Below are 16787 nucleotides of genomic sequence, written 5' to 3' on the forward strand. Positions count from 1 at the left end.
TGTGGAATCAGACAAGGGGGTGGGAGCAGAGGCTGGAGGTCAGTGGAATAGAGAACAGGTTGTGAGTCATTCAGACCTGAGTTTATAGGCAGTGAGGACCCATGAAAATAATATAAATGGCAAGTTCCTTAAATGCAGCTAAGAATTATTTTCATGGGAGCAAATAATTTGACAAAATAGCTAGAGGCCAAAGAAATTAGGAACAAATCATTATGATTCCTGCCAACTGAAAACCACATAACAATGAATATATGGTAACTCTGAGATTAAACTGAAAAGTATAATCAAAACGAACATGCACCCACTCCTCAGAGACATAACTGGTCTGTTAATCAAGGAATATATGTGGCACATTCTGAAACATAACAGAGTTACTACTGATACAACAGACACCTAAAATATCTGTAAGTGTTTGTAAGTTTTGTCATAAAATTTGCTAGAGGAATTTCCACCTGAGTGTCTGTAGTTAGTATTTTAAAAGCAAAAACAAATTTGGTTTCCAAAGATGAAGAAGATTAAAATAAAAGCAACAATAACAAGGTCCCAAGCCCACAGAAATATTCTAATGTTTCTGATTGCTAATTCACAACCTAAAAGATGCTCAGATGTAAACACATTTATTTCACAAACAAGACGACACACTTACTGTTGGCTTCACCAGCAACTGACCCATCACTGTGAACATGCGGGAAAGGCCAACGGGGGTACACACTGCGGGAAAGATCACAGAGAAGAGGCAGGTAAATTGCTAGTGCAAAACAGAGAACAGACTCAAAGATTATCGTTTTAAGAAAACTCTTGCCTCAAACTTAGATTCTGTCAGTGTTTTGTCAAGGGACACTTTCTCAATAAAAAAGCTACGGGGGGTGACAGGTAGAGGAGGAAAGACACCTGATGGTTGAAGAAGGCTTAGTATGTGCAAGACTCTAGCAGTTGAGTAAGTCTTTTCACTTAAAAGAAATTCAAGAAAACCAACTAAAGAGCAGATTAAATTTCAAGTGCTGATGGGAGTTGAGAACCAAACTATTATCTTCACTCCTTACACCTACATTTATTTGCTTACAGTATTCCTGAGACACGCTATGATGACTCGAGTAAAACTGGACACATGTGAAACAAAGACCACAAACTCACCACACAGAATTATACGTTACTATTCAAAAGTAGAGTCTAATGCTTTCAGTGAGTGTGCGCCTGTGTGTGCGTCTCTCTACAAGAGAGACTTTCCTTAAAGAACAACACGTGTGTTTTATTTCATGGCTTCAGTTTATCAAAACTTATCTTAACATTAAAAAAGTGAAGGGCCAACTTTAAAAACATTTCTTTAGGAAACCTTACTATAATTTTCGAAAATAAAGAACTCCATTCTCCTGTCAACAATAAGCCAGAAAAATACTTACAGAGAAGTAACAAACATCCCATCAGAGATATACAGGAATATAAATAGGGTAGGTAGAACTCCCAGAGATCTGCAAAGAAATGCACATATGTTTTAGTAAATCCAAAATATTGTACATTGAGATACAGGTTGACTATAAATTGTTTGATAAACATCATAATTGTCTATTTGAGTCTAAGCCATATTATTTCTAAATTATACAATAAATAGATCTAAAATAGAAGAAAAGGAAATAACCCTTTTGCAAAACCTGTCTGGAGGAGAAAAAAAGTCTCCATGGAATTTTAAGAACAGAATCCAACTGAGAAACAAACAAAAAATCGTAAAAGCTGCTTGCTCATTCTCAATACAGCAAACACATGAACACTCATTTCTTTTCCTAAACATGTCTAAAGACTTGTTAACTCTGTAAATTAGCAACAAGGGCTAACGACACAAAGAATTATTAAAACACTCAGGAAAGCGAGTGTGTAATTCCACGCCCAGTTCAGGTCCCAGAGAGAAGCTGGCTTACCATACAAAGACTCCATGCTGGCCGCGTCCTTGTCAACGAGCGCTGAGGCTACCCACACTATCCCGAGGATAAGGAGTGCAAGAAGGACGAGCATGACCAGAGTTTCTAAAATGCGGGCTCGGATGCCCTGAAAAACATAATGGAAATCTAACTGTATTTTATTTCATCTCATGATTAATTAGGTTTCTATCTATATGAAAGTACAAAGATTCTTTGGAAAGGGAGGAAATTTGTATTTATTAGCAAGATTAAAAAATTCCAGCTTTACAGTGTCAGGTTTAGAGTGACTTTGCTTTACCAAATTATGTAGAATACCATCAAGCTTTAAAGAACCAAAAAAAAAGAGTTCGTGAAAACATTTTTTAGAACCATATTTTAAAATGCAGGTTGATGAATTTTTGTCTGCAGTTCTAAGTGAGGGCATCAAGAATGATTAAGGTTGGCGGCCAAGCAGCCATCGGAGCGCTGGACCCCATGGACCCCAGGTCCCAGGGCGCCAGCCACGAGCACCACTCCCACGGCCCCCAGCATAGCTGCCAGCGCTCCCCTAACCTCCACCCCTACAAGGACCAGTGCCCCCTCCCCTCCACTCCCACAGCTGTCAGCACCCCCTCCCCTTCACCCCCAAAGCTGCCAGCATCCCCTGCTCTGCAGCCCAGGGACTCCCCACCCAAAGCCGGCAGCAGAAACCAAGGCCAGGCGCAGCACTCGGCTATCAATTATGTACCACTTCTTTCTTCACATTAGATAAAACCATCATTACTTCATGTGCCCGGAATATAATAAACCATCTTTATGCACAGTTTTGTTTTAGACATAAAACAAATTCTGATCTCAGGGCCAAACCAGAGGTCTTCTAAACCAAGCCAAACCAAGGCTTCTAAGCTTGAAACATTGAAACCTATTGGACAAGGCAAACAAATGAATAAAAAACAACTTTCTCATATTCCTGAAAAGTCACTAAATGACTGAATCTGTACCTAAATTCAAAGACTCATATTGATGTTTTATACCCTAATGCACTAATGTACATCTAATACAACAAACAAAATTGGAAATAAATCTATCTCTCAATAAACATCTCATGTAATATTTCCTTCCACATTAAAAATAGTTGAAGTTGTGTGATAAAGATCTAACACACTTACTTCAATTTCGCCCTATATTATTTGCTAACTGGAGAGGCTGCACGTCAATCGCAGTGCGCAGTCAGATGCAGAGGAGAAGGCCCGACTGCACCCTGGCGGAGCAGCCCAGCCCCCAGCATGACCGGGTGCTGGAGGGGCCGCTCTCAGGCCAGGCTTACCACCGAGCTGCCCGGGGCAGGTCCAAAGATGTCCTCAAATGTGGAGTCAGCAAACCTTAAGTGTTCACAGGAAGGGAGGCCAGCAGACTGGAGTGAGTGATGCTTGTATTTTATTTAACACATCAGATCTAACTGTAGTTAGGACTCAAGTGAGACGAAACATGAAGTCCCCAAACGTGCTCTGGAAAAACCCACTGACTCTCCCAAAGAACTCTCCAACCTGCACTTCACAACCTTCAAGCCACTTAGGATACCAAAACATGACCGCCACCTTTCTTTTTCTTTTCTTAAAGTAGGTGCCACACCCAGTGTGGGGCTTGAACTCACAACTCTTGAGATGAAGAGTCACCTGCTCTATCAAGTTAGCCAACCAGGTGGCCCAGGTAGCCACCTTTCAATAGTAATTTCTTTTACCTTCCTTCCCTCTTTCTGAGCAATAGTCCTTTTTTGTAAGCAAGAATCTTATTACACATCAAATATTATGTGAAGAGCTTATCATGGATAAGAAGAATAGGTGCTCGGATACATGACCCTGAGATCATAGCCTGAGCAGAAATCAAGCTAGATGCTTAAACAACTGAGCCACCCAGGAGCCTCTGGACTATCTTTTAAGGATGCCTGGATAGCAAACACTCTTGGAAAACAGAGACGGTATCTCTCCGAAGCAGAAGTAGGTCTGTTTCCCACAGAGCAAAGGGCAGGCAAGTTTGCTTGAAACCCATGTGTGGGTTTCCCAGGTCTGAGATTGCTCAGCTAAGACCTGAGCCCATAGCAGGAGTGGCGTCACCAGAGCCGCATGTCCCCATGAGGCTGGTGGGAGGAGGGCTTGTCCTGGGGAACAGGAAGCTCATGGCTTACCTGTTCTGAGTCATGAAGTCCTTTGTCTCTGATCAGGAGTCTCGTGTCTACAACAACCATGCAGGAACCCAGACTAATTGTCAGCTTGCAAGTATAGTAAAATCTCAGACCCTCTACAATTCTGGCAGCTTTGGGTAACAAGGGTAGGTGGCTAACATGGTTTTCTAGAGAAGAGCAAATAAGGGTCCCACAAGGTTGGGTTAAGGGCAATAAGAAGACTCCCAAGATCTAGTAATGAACGCTCTACCCAAGCAGTAGGCAGGTGGGAGAAGTAAGGGCCCCCCGAGGACCTGATGTGCTGATGCTTCAGAGGCTGAGCTGCAGGGGGAGCTTGGGCACAGCCCCTTCTCCCAGAGAGGAGGGTGTCATCATGCTCCTGTAACACCACACCCTACAAGGCCAGCTATAAAAACTATGACTACAGCAAGTATTTTTCTTATGTACTTTGTCCTTTTATGTATTTTCAAAATTTTAGAGTGTGAATGTGCATTACTTTAAGTAATATGAGAACAAATTAATGTTGTTTTTAATTTTTAATTTTTTTCTTAAAAGAATTACTTCTAAGAGATTGGCACCCAGAAAAGTAACTTCTAAAATATCCAAGTTTAGTTTATGAGACCATATAGGGAGCTGGTTCAGGACTCCGACTCCAGCAGCAAACTGCTTGGGTTCAAAGCCTGATCCCATCACTGACCACCTGTGTAACACTGGGCAAACTTCTAGACCTCTGTGCATTTGTAAAATAGGTTTATCCCTACCTTATGGGGTCATTGTAAGGATCAAATGAGTTAACATAAGTAACGTGCTTAACCATTAGGCTGGGTGCTTAGTAGGCACAATATAAGGGTTAACTGTAATGGCTCAAATTACTGTCTTTGTTTTTAAAATGTTCAAGGCTTTGGAGTTCACCTATCATTTGTGTTTCTGGATTAAATTTATTTCTCCTAGGGCCGCCTGGGTGGCTCAATGGGTTAAGCCTCTGTCTTTGGCTCAGATCATGACCTCAGGGTCCTGGGATCGAGCCCCGCATCGGGCTCTCTGCTCAGCAGGGAGCCTGCTTCCTCCTCTCTTTCTGCCTGCCTCTCTGCCTACTTGTGATCTCTGTCAAATAAATAAATAAGAATCTTTAATTTTAAAAAAATAATATATAATATATAATAATAAATATAATATATATTATTAATATATATTATTAATATAATAATAATATATAATTAATAATAATAATAATAAATAAAATAAATTTATTTCTCCTAGTGCCAGCTTGTCAACTTCTTCCCATCTCTGTTACCTATTATTCACGGACCCTTAAGAAACAATCCTAGTTTCTTAATGATGTCAACACCGGGTACACAAGCATTTCTTATCATTCCCTTGCCATCATGATTAACATACAAGCTCCTAATGAACTTAACCTCCATGCTACCACAGCCCAGCACATGCACTAGCTTGACTCCCTCGTCTCTCAGACTCACCTCTAAGAACTCAAGACTGTGGGACTGCTCCATATTTCTCTCCAATATCTCCAGTCCTCTAACCTACACTGGTCTTCATCATTATAACCTCCACTCCTCCAGTCTTATTTTCACTTGCCTGTACCCTATGCTGAAATGTGTCTTAAAATGATACTTCAGGACCAATAATAATTCTAATATATTCCTGGTCCCTTTGATTTCTACCAGACTACCTTAATTCTACTGGTGGCTCACTCCCTGAATTCTCAGTCCTATGAAAGAAATTTACAAAATCTTGAGAAACATGTGCTACTACATTCCAAAGTGGGCCTTTGCTGTTACCTGGCACGACTTAAGCTGATCTCTAGCTGACTAATGATGCCCTCAATTTTTAAATGTTTTCCATTCTCCTTGATCCTAAATCTCATCTCCTACTTTCTAGCAAATTGTAGCTGCCCTTACCTCTTCCTTAGTGGGATATAACTGGAGGGACTGCACATCCTCAGTTTCCTTTCCCTACCTCTGGTTTCTCCGTCTCTGTTCTTATTTCTTACATTCTTTACATAAAGGAAAACACCTCAGATCCCTCTTCTCCCATGGCTCAGGCTTAGATGTTCACCATTTCAACATGCTGGATTGGTGCTTCTCCAACTTTGGCACACGTCAGCATTACCAAGGGGCTTGCCAATCCCTGAGAACCAGCCCAAAGACACCTCAGTTAATTCTGACAAAGAGAGTGCATCTGATGAAGACACCAGATAGACTGCTCTGTTCTTCCCCCAGGTGATCTTGCCTCCTCATTTAACCAACGACTCTGAAGTTTGTATCTTTCGTCCAAATCTTGCCACTGAGACCAAGACCCATACATCTGAGCTGCCTCCTCCCCTCAAGTATCTCACAAGTACTTAAATTTAATTCTAAAGTCAGACTCCCACTTTATCCCCTAAACCCACTCCTTCAGTGTTAACATAACCCAACTGATGGCACCATTACCCACTGCATTGTTTTTTCCAGATGCTGCAAATATCCCTGTCATCCCACCCTCCTGCACACACGTACACACAAACTCACACTTGGACCCTGATCTATTCAAACACCAAGTCCTCCTGATTCTATTGTGTTATTATGACTAACTCTATCCACTTCTCCTTCTGCCACCACATTTATCTCACCTGGACAACTCCCTACTTTGCTAGCTAGTAGTCCGAGAGCCAGTTCTTGTGTCTCTGCCTGACGTCCTGCTACACTGCAGTGGGAATGCAATCTCTGCAACACAACTCTGATCATGTCACTCTCAGTCAGAACTTGCTAACAGAAATACAGGCCAGCAACAGGGAAACAGGTGCATTAATGCAACAACAAATAAACAACAAGTCTCAGTAGTACCATTCTAAGCAAATGAGGTGCTATACATATATATCCTTAAAGTTGGGTCTTACTCTTTCTTCTTACTCTTTCTTACTTACTCTTCTTACTTCTTTCTCTTACTCTTAGATGGTGTACAAAATAATTATAGATGAAGCAAATTATTTATGATTTAATAGCATACAAAAGTGCTGTCCAACAGACCCTTCTGTGATGATGGAAATGTTCTAGTCTATGTTATCCAAGAAGACAGCAACTAGCCATATGTGTTTATCAAGCACTTAAAATGTCGTTACTATAAATGAAGAACTAGTTTTTAATTTTATGTCATTTTAGTTCTTTTACATTTATACAGCCACACAAGGCTAGTGGTTATCATATTGGTCAGAGCAGATTATTAACCCCCTGCTGCTAACGAAATCTGATATAAGTACTCTCTGTACTCTGAAGTACTTTCTGGTTATTTTTCTAAATTTAGCCTTGATATAAAATTATTTGAAAAATAGCTTTGTTGAAGTAACCTCATTTAACATGCTATTGCTCTACTTAATATTTTCATTAGCATTAATGTCAAAAAGATAGAATCTACTACTAAATTCAAAAACCACCCCTTCTGTTTACATTAAGAAAAATTACACGCAGCCTACGTATGACCTATCTGACAGTGATACTAAGGTTCAAGACCCAAACTTTTACTCCCATACACTGACATATTAAGTCTTCAAATAAATCCCTTTTTGTTAAAAAAAAATTATATGTGAACAGTTTTTCTAAAAAGAAACAAGCTACATAATTCCAAAAAGATGCCTTTTTCTATTTCAGATATTGAATAATATCAAGAAGAAATGTCTAAAATGTATCCTCACATGCTTAGCAGTCATATAAGAATCATTTAACAAAAAAAGACCTCTGTAGTCAAATCATATAAATTGTTCAAAATTTACTATCAATACTTCTTTTGAAAAATAGGGAGTAACTCACAAAAAGAAATCTCATTTTCAGTTATCAGTCTAAGTACAAAAGAGTGAATTAGCAATATTACACTTACAGAAAAGGCTGCCACAGAGCAAGTCATCAAGTTTGCTGGATAGGATTATGCCTATTTGTGAAATACTGAGGATGACTGCTGTAGGAAGAAATCACTGCTATTCTGACTCACTCCACTAGGAGGCCAGGACAGTTATGTTCTCCTTTTAATTATATTCTTTTTTTTTTATTAAATGAGGTAAAAATCAGCCGAACTTGAAATCACTGAAGCGTCACATTTATGAACTTTAGCAATACCAATAGAAAAGCATAAATTCTTTCATTAAATGCAATGTGGCAGCCTTTTTTTTATCGTCAACAACTTTAGGACAGAGAGAAGAGGGGTAATGGGGCTATAAATAACTGGAGACTTCATCTGTTAATTCAGAATTGACCGGCTCCTACAAGTGCCAAAAATACATAAACTATGGTTACCACCTTTCTTGAGATCATAAAAGTATTACAAAGCCTAAAAAGTACAGGCTTTGTGGCATGTAATGTGTAAGATTTTTAAACTTTTGTGATTCTGTCTGTCAAGTAATGAAAGCATTGAGAGAGCTTTTATCACTACCATTAATCACCAGCAGGACAGCATATAAGCAAAAAAATATGCCTACTGCTCATTTTTCCATTAAGAGTCAGAATCAGGAGCTAGGACGCCCCAAGGGGAAGGTTCCTATCAACTCTATTCTTGCATATGCTGAGCTAAAAGATGTGCCAGATGTCAGAGTAACTTACCGAAATACCCTGCAAATAACAAAGTGGCAGACCATTGTCAGAAAGGAAAAAGGTTTCCACTGTTCATCTTAAAAAGTAAGTCTCCTGAATATAAGATCACAAACTATAAGAACTTGAACTTATCAACAGTTGTACCTCTTTCAAGTACTTTTGAATGTTTATACTATGTCATACATTATTAAGATCTCTGGACTCTAATTGGGGATTTTTATCCCCAATATGAATACTTATCTTAATCCCACCCAAAAACCATGAACCTAAGTTACTTTAATGAAACTCCACCTTATTAAAATTATAGTTCAATAAGCACTCAAAAGTACTAGTTAAAAACAGCATTGAAACTAAGTACTTTCTTTCCACTAATAAAACACTATAGTGTTTTTTAAGAAAAGCAAGCTATATAATTACACTAGTTTCACATCAACATTATTTTGAAAATTACAACTATCAAAACACTATAAAAGGTTAAATTGAATAGACTAGTAAAAACTAAATACATGTGGACAGAGATTTCTTTTAAGATTTAAATAAGCACTGAATAATTCAGGTAAAAGTTTAAAACATTCAAGTAGTTATAATTGCTTTTAGAACTTTTTGTGCTTGTCAATTGCACACTTAATTGCTTTGTGCTGAAGATCAATGAAGTGACAATGACAATGTATATACAAAAGCTCTAACAATAAGCTGACATGTTTCTGTGGTGATGAACATTTAAACAAGATTTTGCCTGGACATCTTGACCTCTCAGAAGGTATGTAAACACCATGTTATATACTATGGCTCCACCCATCAGGAAAGCCTGGGAAATTTTTCTACATTTACAGAACATTTAAAATAAATATCAAGCCACTGTTCATTTAACAAAAAGAGTCTCTTAGTAACACTAAGGTAAGGTTTGCTCAGCATGCCGTCAACACTGCACCAAACATACATGCCGTCATCTGGAAGATCGATAGAAACACTAACAAGGAACAGAAAATAAAGGCAGGTATTAATTATTCTAAACCATGAAAAAAGCTACAAACAGGCATCAGTAGAGTGTCAAACATTTCCCCCCTTCGCTCCCAAGGTAATCAATAAGCGTTTGGACAAAAAAAGTTTTGGTCCCAAGGCAAAGAGAACAGCTTTATAGAAAGCTTTGTTAAACTACAGTGAAATATTTCTTAATATATTCTGCACTTAATGTAATCTATTTCAGATGGAAAAATTAAAACTATAAGATGTTCAAGTTATTAAAATTTGACAAAGAGAATATATTTTAGGATAAGTTAAAATAAAAACACTATCATTGCCCATTCATTTAACTAAGATGTTCATTGTATTCAAATTTATGAGAAACTTCTGATGATGTTAGACAAACAAAAATCCTCAAGATCCGGACACCTGCTGGCTCAGTCGGTTGAGTGTCTGCCTTCAGCTCAGGTCAGGATCCCAGGCTCCTGGGATTGAGCCCTGCATCGGCCTCCCTGCTCAGTGAGGAGCCTGCTTCTCTCTCTCTCTGCCTCTGCCTGCTTGTGATCTCTCTCTCTCTCTCTGACAAATAAATAAATAAATAAAATCTTTTAAAAAAAACTGCAAAGACCTTATATTAAAAATTTAAAACATAATTCTAAGTTCCGGAAGAAACTTTCACAGTATACTACACTAAATTATCAGAACAACTTCATGGTCAGCCAGTGAAGACCTTTCGTTCTGCCTCTTTTCCAATAATCTTTAGTATCAATCTCACAGAAGAGAAGAGATGGGAACTAGTAACTACCAAGCTCCTACCAGTTGCTTTACACACGCTCCCTGAACCTTCCTGATAAATCAGAAGGTAAAGTGTACTGGAAATGAGGAAGCTCACATCCCAGGAAGTGAAACAATCTGCCCCGGGTCGCCCCGTCGCAGTGAGTGAGCCGGCGCTCCCTGCACACTCTGGTCTGTCAGCTCTCAGAGCCCGTGCTTTCCACCTCCTCACACAGTACAAAAACGAGACACCAAAGACAACTGATGTGGACACAGGGAGGCGGGGAGAATGCTTAAAACATACTTAAGACAAACCTCTAACACAGTAAAAGGAATAAAGCAAAGCACATAAAAGCTTCTTTTACTAGAACATTAATTTTCAATTCCATAATAGCAAATTCATGCTGAGGTCAAATCCTTAGTCCCATAAGAAACTTTTAATACAACAGAAGTCAATATCTTACCATTTGTTTCATAAAACACCCACGCATAAACCCCAACAGACACAACAAAACAAAGATCAGTAGGGTTTTTATCACATTACTATAGAAAGCGTACAAAATATTAAAGTGCAGAATATAACAGAGAGTGTCACCACGTAATTTAGATGTAGCGTCTCATCGCTTATGTGGCAAAGAGGACATTCACACGAAAGCACTAAGAATTCCAAAACAGCATCCAAAGCTTAGGGCTGTCTGCCGTCACTCCGTTATCTGGGTTGGGCCCATCTCTCCCTGATTTCCACATCTTCCCCAGCTCTCAATCAAAGCAGCTTTGGGGGGCGCCTGGAAGGCGCCTGGGGGGCTCAGTGGGTTAAGCCTCCGCCTTCGGCTCAGGTCATGATCCCAGGATCCTGGGATCGAGCCCCGCATCGGGCTCTCCGCTCCACAGGGAGCCTGCTTCCCCCTCTCTCTTTGCCTGCCTCTCTGCCTACTTGTGATCTCTGTCAAATAAATAGATAAAATCTTTAAAAAAAAAAAAAAATGTGGCTTTGGGTGGACAGGTGTGCATGCGGGTGTATTTTACAGTTTTCCACTGAAAACCAATAAACTGACATTTCAGTTTTACATATTAGCTTCGATTTGGGTAACGTGAACTCCTCACCAAGAAAAATAACCTTTCATTCCTTCCTATTTGTAAACAATGACAGTCTACCGTCTACTAAATACTAGTGCGTATTCCACAGAACTTACAGGAACATCACACAACTACCTGGGCACCCATGTGGCTCACCCAACAACACCCAAACTTCCACACCAACCTGGCCAAATGTAACCACTAATTTGAACTGCCATGTTCATCATTTATTTACTTTTATTTTTGATTGTGGTAACACACATGTAACACAAAGTCGACCATTTTGAAGTGTACAGTTCTATAGCATTAAATACCTTCATTCACGCTGCTCTGCCATCACCATCACCAGCCATCCCCAGAACTCTTCCACTTTCTCCAACTGAAACTCTGCACCCATTAACAGTGACTCCCCATTCCTTCCTGCTCCTGCACCCAGCCCCTAGCACTTACATCCTATTTTCTGTCTCTATGAACTTGACCATTCTAGGACCCGCAGACAAGTGGAACCACAGTATTTACCTCGTTGTGTCAGCCTCACCTCCCTCAGCATAATGCTCTCCAGTCTAACCCATGTTGCAGCATGTGTCAGAATGTCTTCGATTTTTAAGATGAAATAACGTTCCACTACATTTTGTTAATTTGTTAATCCACTGGTGGATACTTGGGTTGTTCCACCTTTTGGCAGTTCTAAATAATGCTGCCGGGAAAAGAAGCATATAAAGATCTGTGAAGGAAAGAGAGGAAGAGATGACGGTGGAGCAGGAGGACCCTGGGCCAACTGGTGGCCAGAGGGGAGGTGGGTGGGAGGACGGGTGGAGCAGGTGATGGGGAGGAGGGCGTGCACTTGCTGTGCACAGCTGGTATATGGAAGTGTTTCACTCAGTTGTACGCCTGAAACTGAGTAACTAACATTACTCTGTTTGTTAACCAACTAGAACTTGAATAAAAACTTTTATAAATGAATAAATGAATATCTGTGGAGTTCTCACTTTCAATTCTTTTGTGTATATACCCAGAAGTGGAACTGCTGGATCATAAACAGTAATTCTGTTTCAATTTCTTGAGCAACCACCATACTGTTTTCCACAACGTCTACACAACCTTACATTCCCATCAACAGCGTTCAAGAGTCTCATCCTTGCTACGTACTTACCAATACTCGTTATTGCTTGGGGGTTTTGCAGTTGTCAGCCGCCAGCCTAATGCATGGGGAGAAATACCTCACTGCGGTTTTAATTTTATTTCCCCCAAAACTGGTACTATTGAGGTCTTTCATGTGCTTATTGGCCACATACATGTTTTCTCTGGAGACACGTCTACCCCAGTCCTCTGCCCCTTTTTTATTTGATAGAGTAAGTCCCAACACCACATTCTTCAAAACTGCTTTGGCCATTCTTGGCTCTCTGCTCCTCCGTAAGAATTTTACTATCTGCTTATCACATTCTTTAAGATAACCAGTTGGAATTTTTTTTAGAATTGCACTGATTCTAAAAAATAATTTGAGAACTGTAATTCTTACCATATAAAGAAAGCCTAAACACAGAATAACCTATCCATTTAAGTCTCCTGTATCATTTCAATGAGATTTTTTGTTTCCATATATTATTTCCATAAAGATTCTACATATCATTTGTATGATTTATTTCAAAATACCTTATAATATTGCTACTATAAAAATTTTTAATTAGATTTTCTTTGTTGTTATTAATTTTCTATTTTAATCCACATTAATTTTTTCTATGTTAATCTTATATCCAGGCTCCTTGATAAATTTTCGTATTTGAATTAATAATTTATTCTTAGATTCTATGGGGTTTTTCAACAGATAATATCATCTGTTAATAATATTTTGTTAAGGGCGCCTGGGTGGCTCAGTGGGTTAAGCCGCTGCCTTCGGCTCAGGTCATGATCTCAGCGTCCTGGGATCGAGTCCCGCATCGGGTTCTCTGCTCGGCAGAGATCCTGCTTCCCTCTCTCTCTCTCTGCCTGCCTCTCCATCTACTTGTGATCTCTCTCTGTCAAATAAATAAATAAAATCTTTAAAAATAATAATAATAATAATATTTTGTTAACCTTTCAATTTTTCCTTTTCTTATCTAACTGTACTACTAGTAACTCCATACAATGTTATTATTAGAAATAATGGATTTCAGACGGCATCCCAATTTTAAAGTAAATACTTTCTACATTTTACCATTAGGTACAATGCCAGTTACGGACTTAGAGTAGATATCCATTATCAAGTTAAGAACATTTGCTCAAATTCTTAATTTGCTTTTTAATCATGAATGGGTTATTGATTTTGCTAAATGTGTTTTGTATCTCTTTGGAGGCGCTCAAATTATTTTTTTCTCATTTACTTTCCTAATATGAATTATAGCACCATAGATTTTCTAATGTGAAGCCAATTTTGCATACCTGAAATAAAATTTTCTTTGATGATGATTTTTTGCATACATAGCTGAATTCAGCTTAATATTTTTTGTCACAAGTATTCACAAATAAAAATGGCCTATAGTGATCCTTTCTTATACAATCCTTGTCTACTTTCATTATCAAGATTCTATCAGCCCCATAAAACTGTGAGTGTTCCATCTTCAAATCTCTGAACAAATCTGTATGAAACTGAAGTTAATCTATTCTTTGACTTCTGGTAAAAATATCCTACAAACTGTCTGGACTTGATTTTTTAAAAATCAGAATGACTGTAGAACTTTCATTTCTGGCAATATTGAGAATAAGATAGGCTTAATTTCCTCTGCCAAAGTGTCTGAAATGCTAGAGCAAAAAAAAATTTTTTTTTAAAGATTTTATTTATTTACTTGACAGACAGAGATTGCAAGTAGGCAGAGAGGCAGGCGGCAGGGTGGGCAGCAGGCTCCCTGCTGAGCAGAGAGCCCGATGTGGGGGCTCAATCCCAGGACCCTGGGACCATGACCAGAGCTGAAGGCAGAGGCTTTAACCCACTGAGCTACCCAGGCGCCCCTAGAACAAATATTTTTAAATCTCCCTGAAATCTTTTCTTTGTCGATTTATTCTGAGCAATACATTGAATCTGGTAACCCTCACAGTGTTGACTTTTCCCAGATGTCAGGTCATTTTCTGAATTCCTACTCATCTTTATATTTAAAGAGTTTTTTCCCTCCTGGTTCTCTTTATCACCTCCTGACTCTGGTGACAGCAGAACTACTAAGTGGATCTAGAAAGCAGATCTTAGATAGGCAGGATCTGGTTCTGAGTGATGGTCTCAGTAGCCTGTATCTTGGTGGACACTTGTAAGTATTTACTGGGCACTCCACCACCAGAACCCCCGTTTTCTATGTCAGCCTACAGTAAGTACTACAGCTGCTTGCTAACTGTAGCTCCCCTCTGAGCACCCTGGTCCTTTCTGTTCCTCACATCCTTTACCAGCAGAGCCAGATGGTTTGAATTTTTGTTAAGACCAGGTCAAAGAAGAATGTGAAAAACACAGATATACTCAGAAAACTGGAAATGATAAAATCAATTTGCTAACAGATGCAAAACTAGATAGCATCCTATAGGACAACATAATAAAATGTTTGGAGCTATCTTTTGTATAGAAAAGAAATCAATTCTATCAGACAAACTCATTTTCATTGCTCTTACTTTCCTACAAGTTAGCTCTAACCCTAAAGAGATGTAAATAGCCAAGTCAACAGAAAATCAAGCAAAGGTACACACCACCACAGTCTTCTACAAAGCCTAGGACTCTACTGACAGAACACCCAGCCTCTCCCTTGCCCATTTCCAAGTCTTGGACAACTGCTCCTGGCACCAGAAAATTTATGTATGCAAAATAAATTATTAAAGTAAAAAGGATATAAAATATATGTACAAACTAATTATAATTACACAGTACTCCAAGTACAAATACTGACAGGTAATTTGGAATGATATAAAGTGTAATGTCAGATTAATTGGCTTCCTATGAAATTTTTTAAATTAAAACTAAAATATTAATGAAAAACGACAGAAGTCAAGATACACAGGATAATCAAACAAAATCATCAGCCTCATGAGTATGCTTCATGCGAGCCCGATAAGACCCAGGAAAAGTAAACATTCAGGATCTTACAATACAGATGCATTCAGGAAGGATTTGTACATTTGTAGAAATCATCCTGGAATCTTGAGGATTTATGAACATCAGACTGGAAGAGATCTTCTTTGAACAGTAAGGCCATGAGTGGCTAAAACGTTTACAAAGCTAAAGAGGAAAGGCCAAAGGAAAAGACTGGGCCTCCATATTTGCTGACAAAATCACAGCCATGTCACGCAGAGACCACAGGTCCTCCCAATCTGGAAAAAGGCCAAAGAATGTCCCCAAATTAGCAATTAGCAAATTAATAATGTATTTCAGATAAAGGGCCAGTAAAATTAATCAGGTAGAGAGAAAAGAGGAATCAGGAGATTGGTTCAAGATGATGGATCATCACGGAAGACAGGAAAAATATAAAACAAATAATCAATCAACCAATCTGCACCATTCCTAGCAGCGACAACACCACCAAGCTCACTGAATGAGTTATGCTAGAAGATAAGACTGCCATCAGGAGACTAATAATGTTAAGAAATCCCTAAATGATAGAAAGTAGATGGTATCAAATCTACAGAGAAATTATAGACTAACAAAGGGGGAAATAAGTACTAAGAGCCATAAGCTTCTAGTCAAAAAGTCCTGGGCGCCTGGGTGGCTCAGTTGGTTGAGCGACTGCCTTCAGCTCAGGTCACCATCCCGGAGTCCCCAGAGAGTCTGCACTGTGCTCCCTGCTCAGCAGAGGGTCGCTTCTCCTGCTGACATTCCTCCTCTCATGCTTGCTCACTCTTATTCTCTCTCTCTCAGATAAATAAATAAAATCTTTTATTAAAAAAGTACAAAAATTAGATAAGAAATACAGTAAATTCAGAACACAGTAAAATATTTAAAAGTAATAGATAAGAGTAATATTCTTATATAAACTGCCTTAGAACTGAATAATACAGAGAAAAATTAATTCAGATTCATTCTTTTAATCACCTCACAAAATTAACTACATAGATTAAAGTATTAGATCGCTGTAAAAACTCACAGAAAAGGGTAGCTAAAATAAAAAAGACTACATTATTCATTCTTGGCTTTGAGGGATGATAATACTTAATGAGCTAAACCAGTATCAAATTACTAAGAAAGAATGTAATTTTAAAGTGTACAAAAGCTAGGACAAAATGAAACCAGGTTTTATTTAGGCCTGTTTATGTAATATTTATTGTCAAGTCCTGAATCACACAATTAATTTAAAGGCAATTAAACAGCACATGTCA

At 38.8% G+C, this 16787-nt stretch overlaps 1 protein-coding gene across 6 annotated transcripts in view; it reads right to left on the reverse strand.

The window, feature by feature from the left end:
• The window catches only part of LMBR1 (limb development membrane protein 1), a 157853-nt gene that overhangs the window by 61397 nt on the left and 79669 nt on the right, over positions 1-16787 (reverse strand). For all 6 annotated transcript variants that reach the window (XR_007121403.1, XM_047694411.1, XM_047694410.1 and 3 more), the window contains 3 exons: positions 1914-2040; positions 1401-1469; positions 647-711 (listed from right to left, as the gene is read on the reverse strand). Coding sequence is in view for 5 of the 6 variants with exons in the window: in XM_047694411.1 (XP_047550367.1) it covers positions 647-711; positions 1401-1469; positions 1914-2040 (261 nt within the window). In the remaining variant the exon portion in view is untranslated. The remainder of the gene's footprint in view (positions 1-646; positions 712-1400; positions 1470-1913; positions 2041-16787) is intronic.

The sequence above is a fragment of the Lutra lutra genome, chromosome 11, assembly GCF_902655055.1.
Source record: "Lutra lutra chromosome 11, mLutLut1.2, whole genome shotgun sequence".
Classification (NCBI taxonomy): Eukaryota; Metazoa; Chordata; class Mammalia; order Carnivora; family Mustelidae; genus Lutra; species Lutra lutra.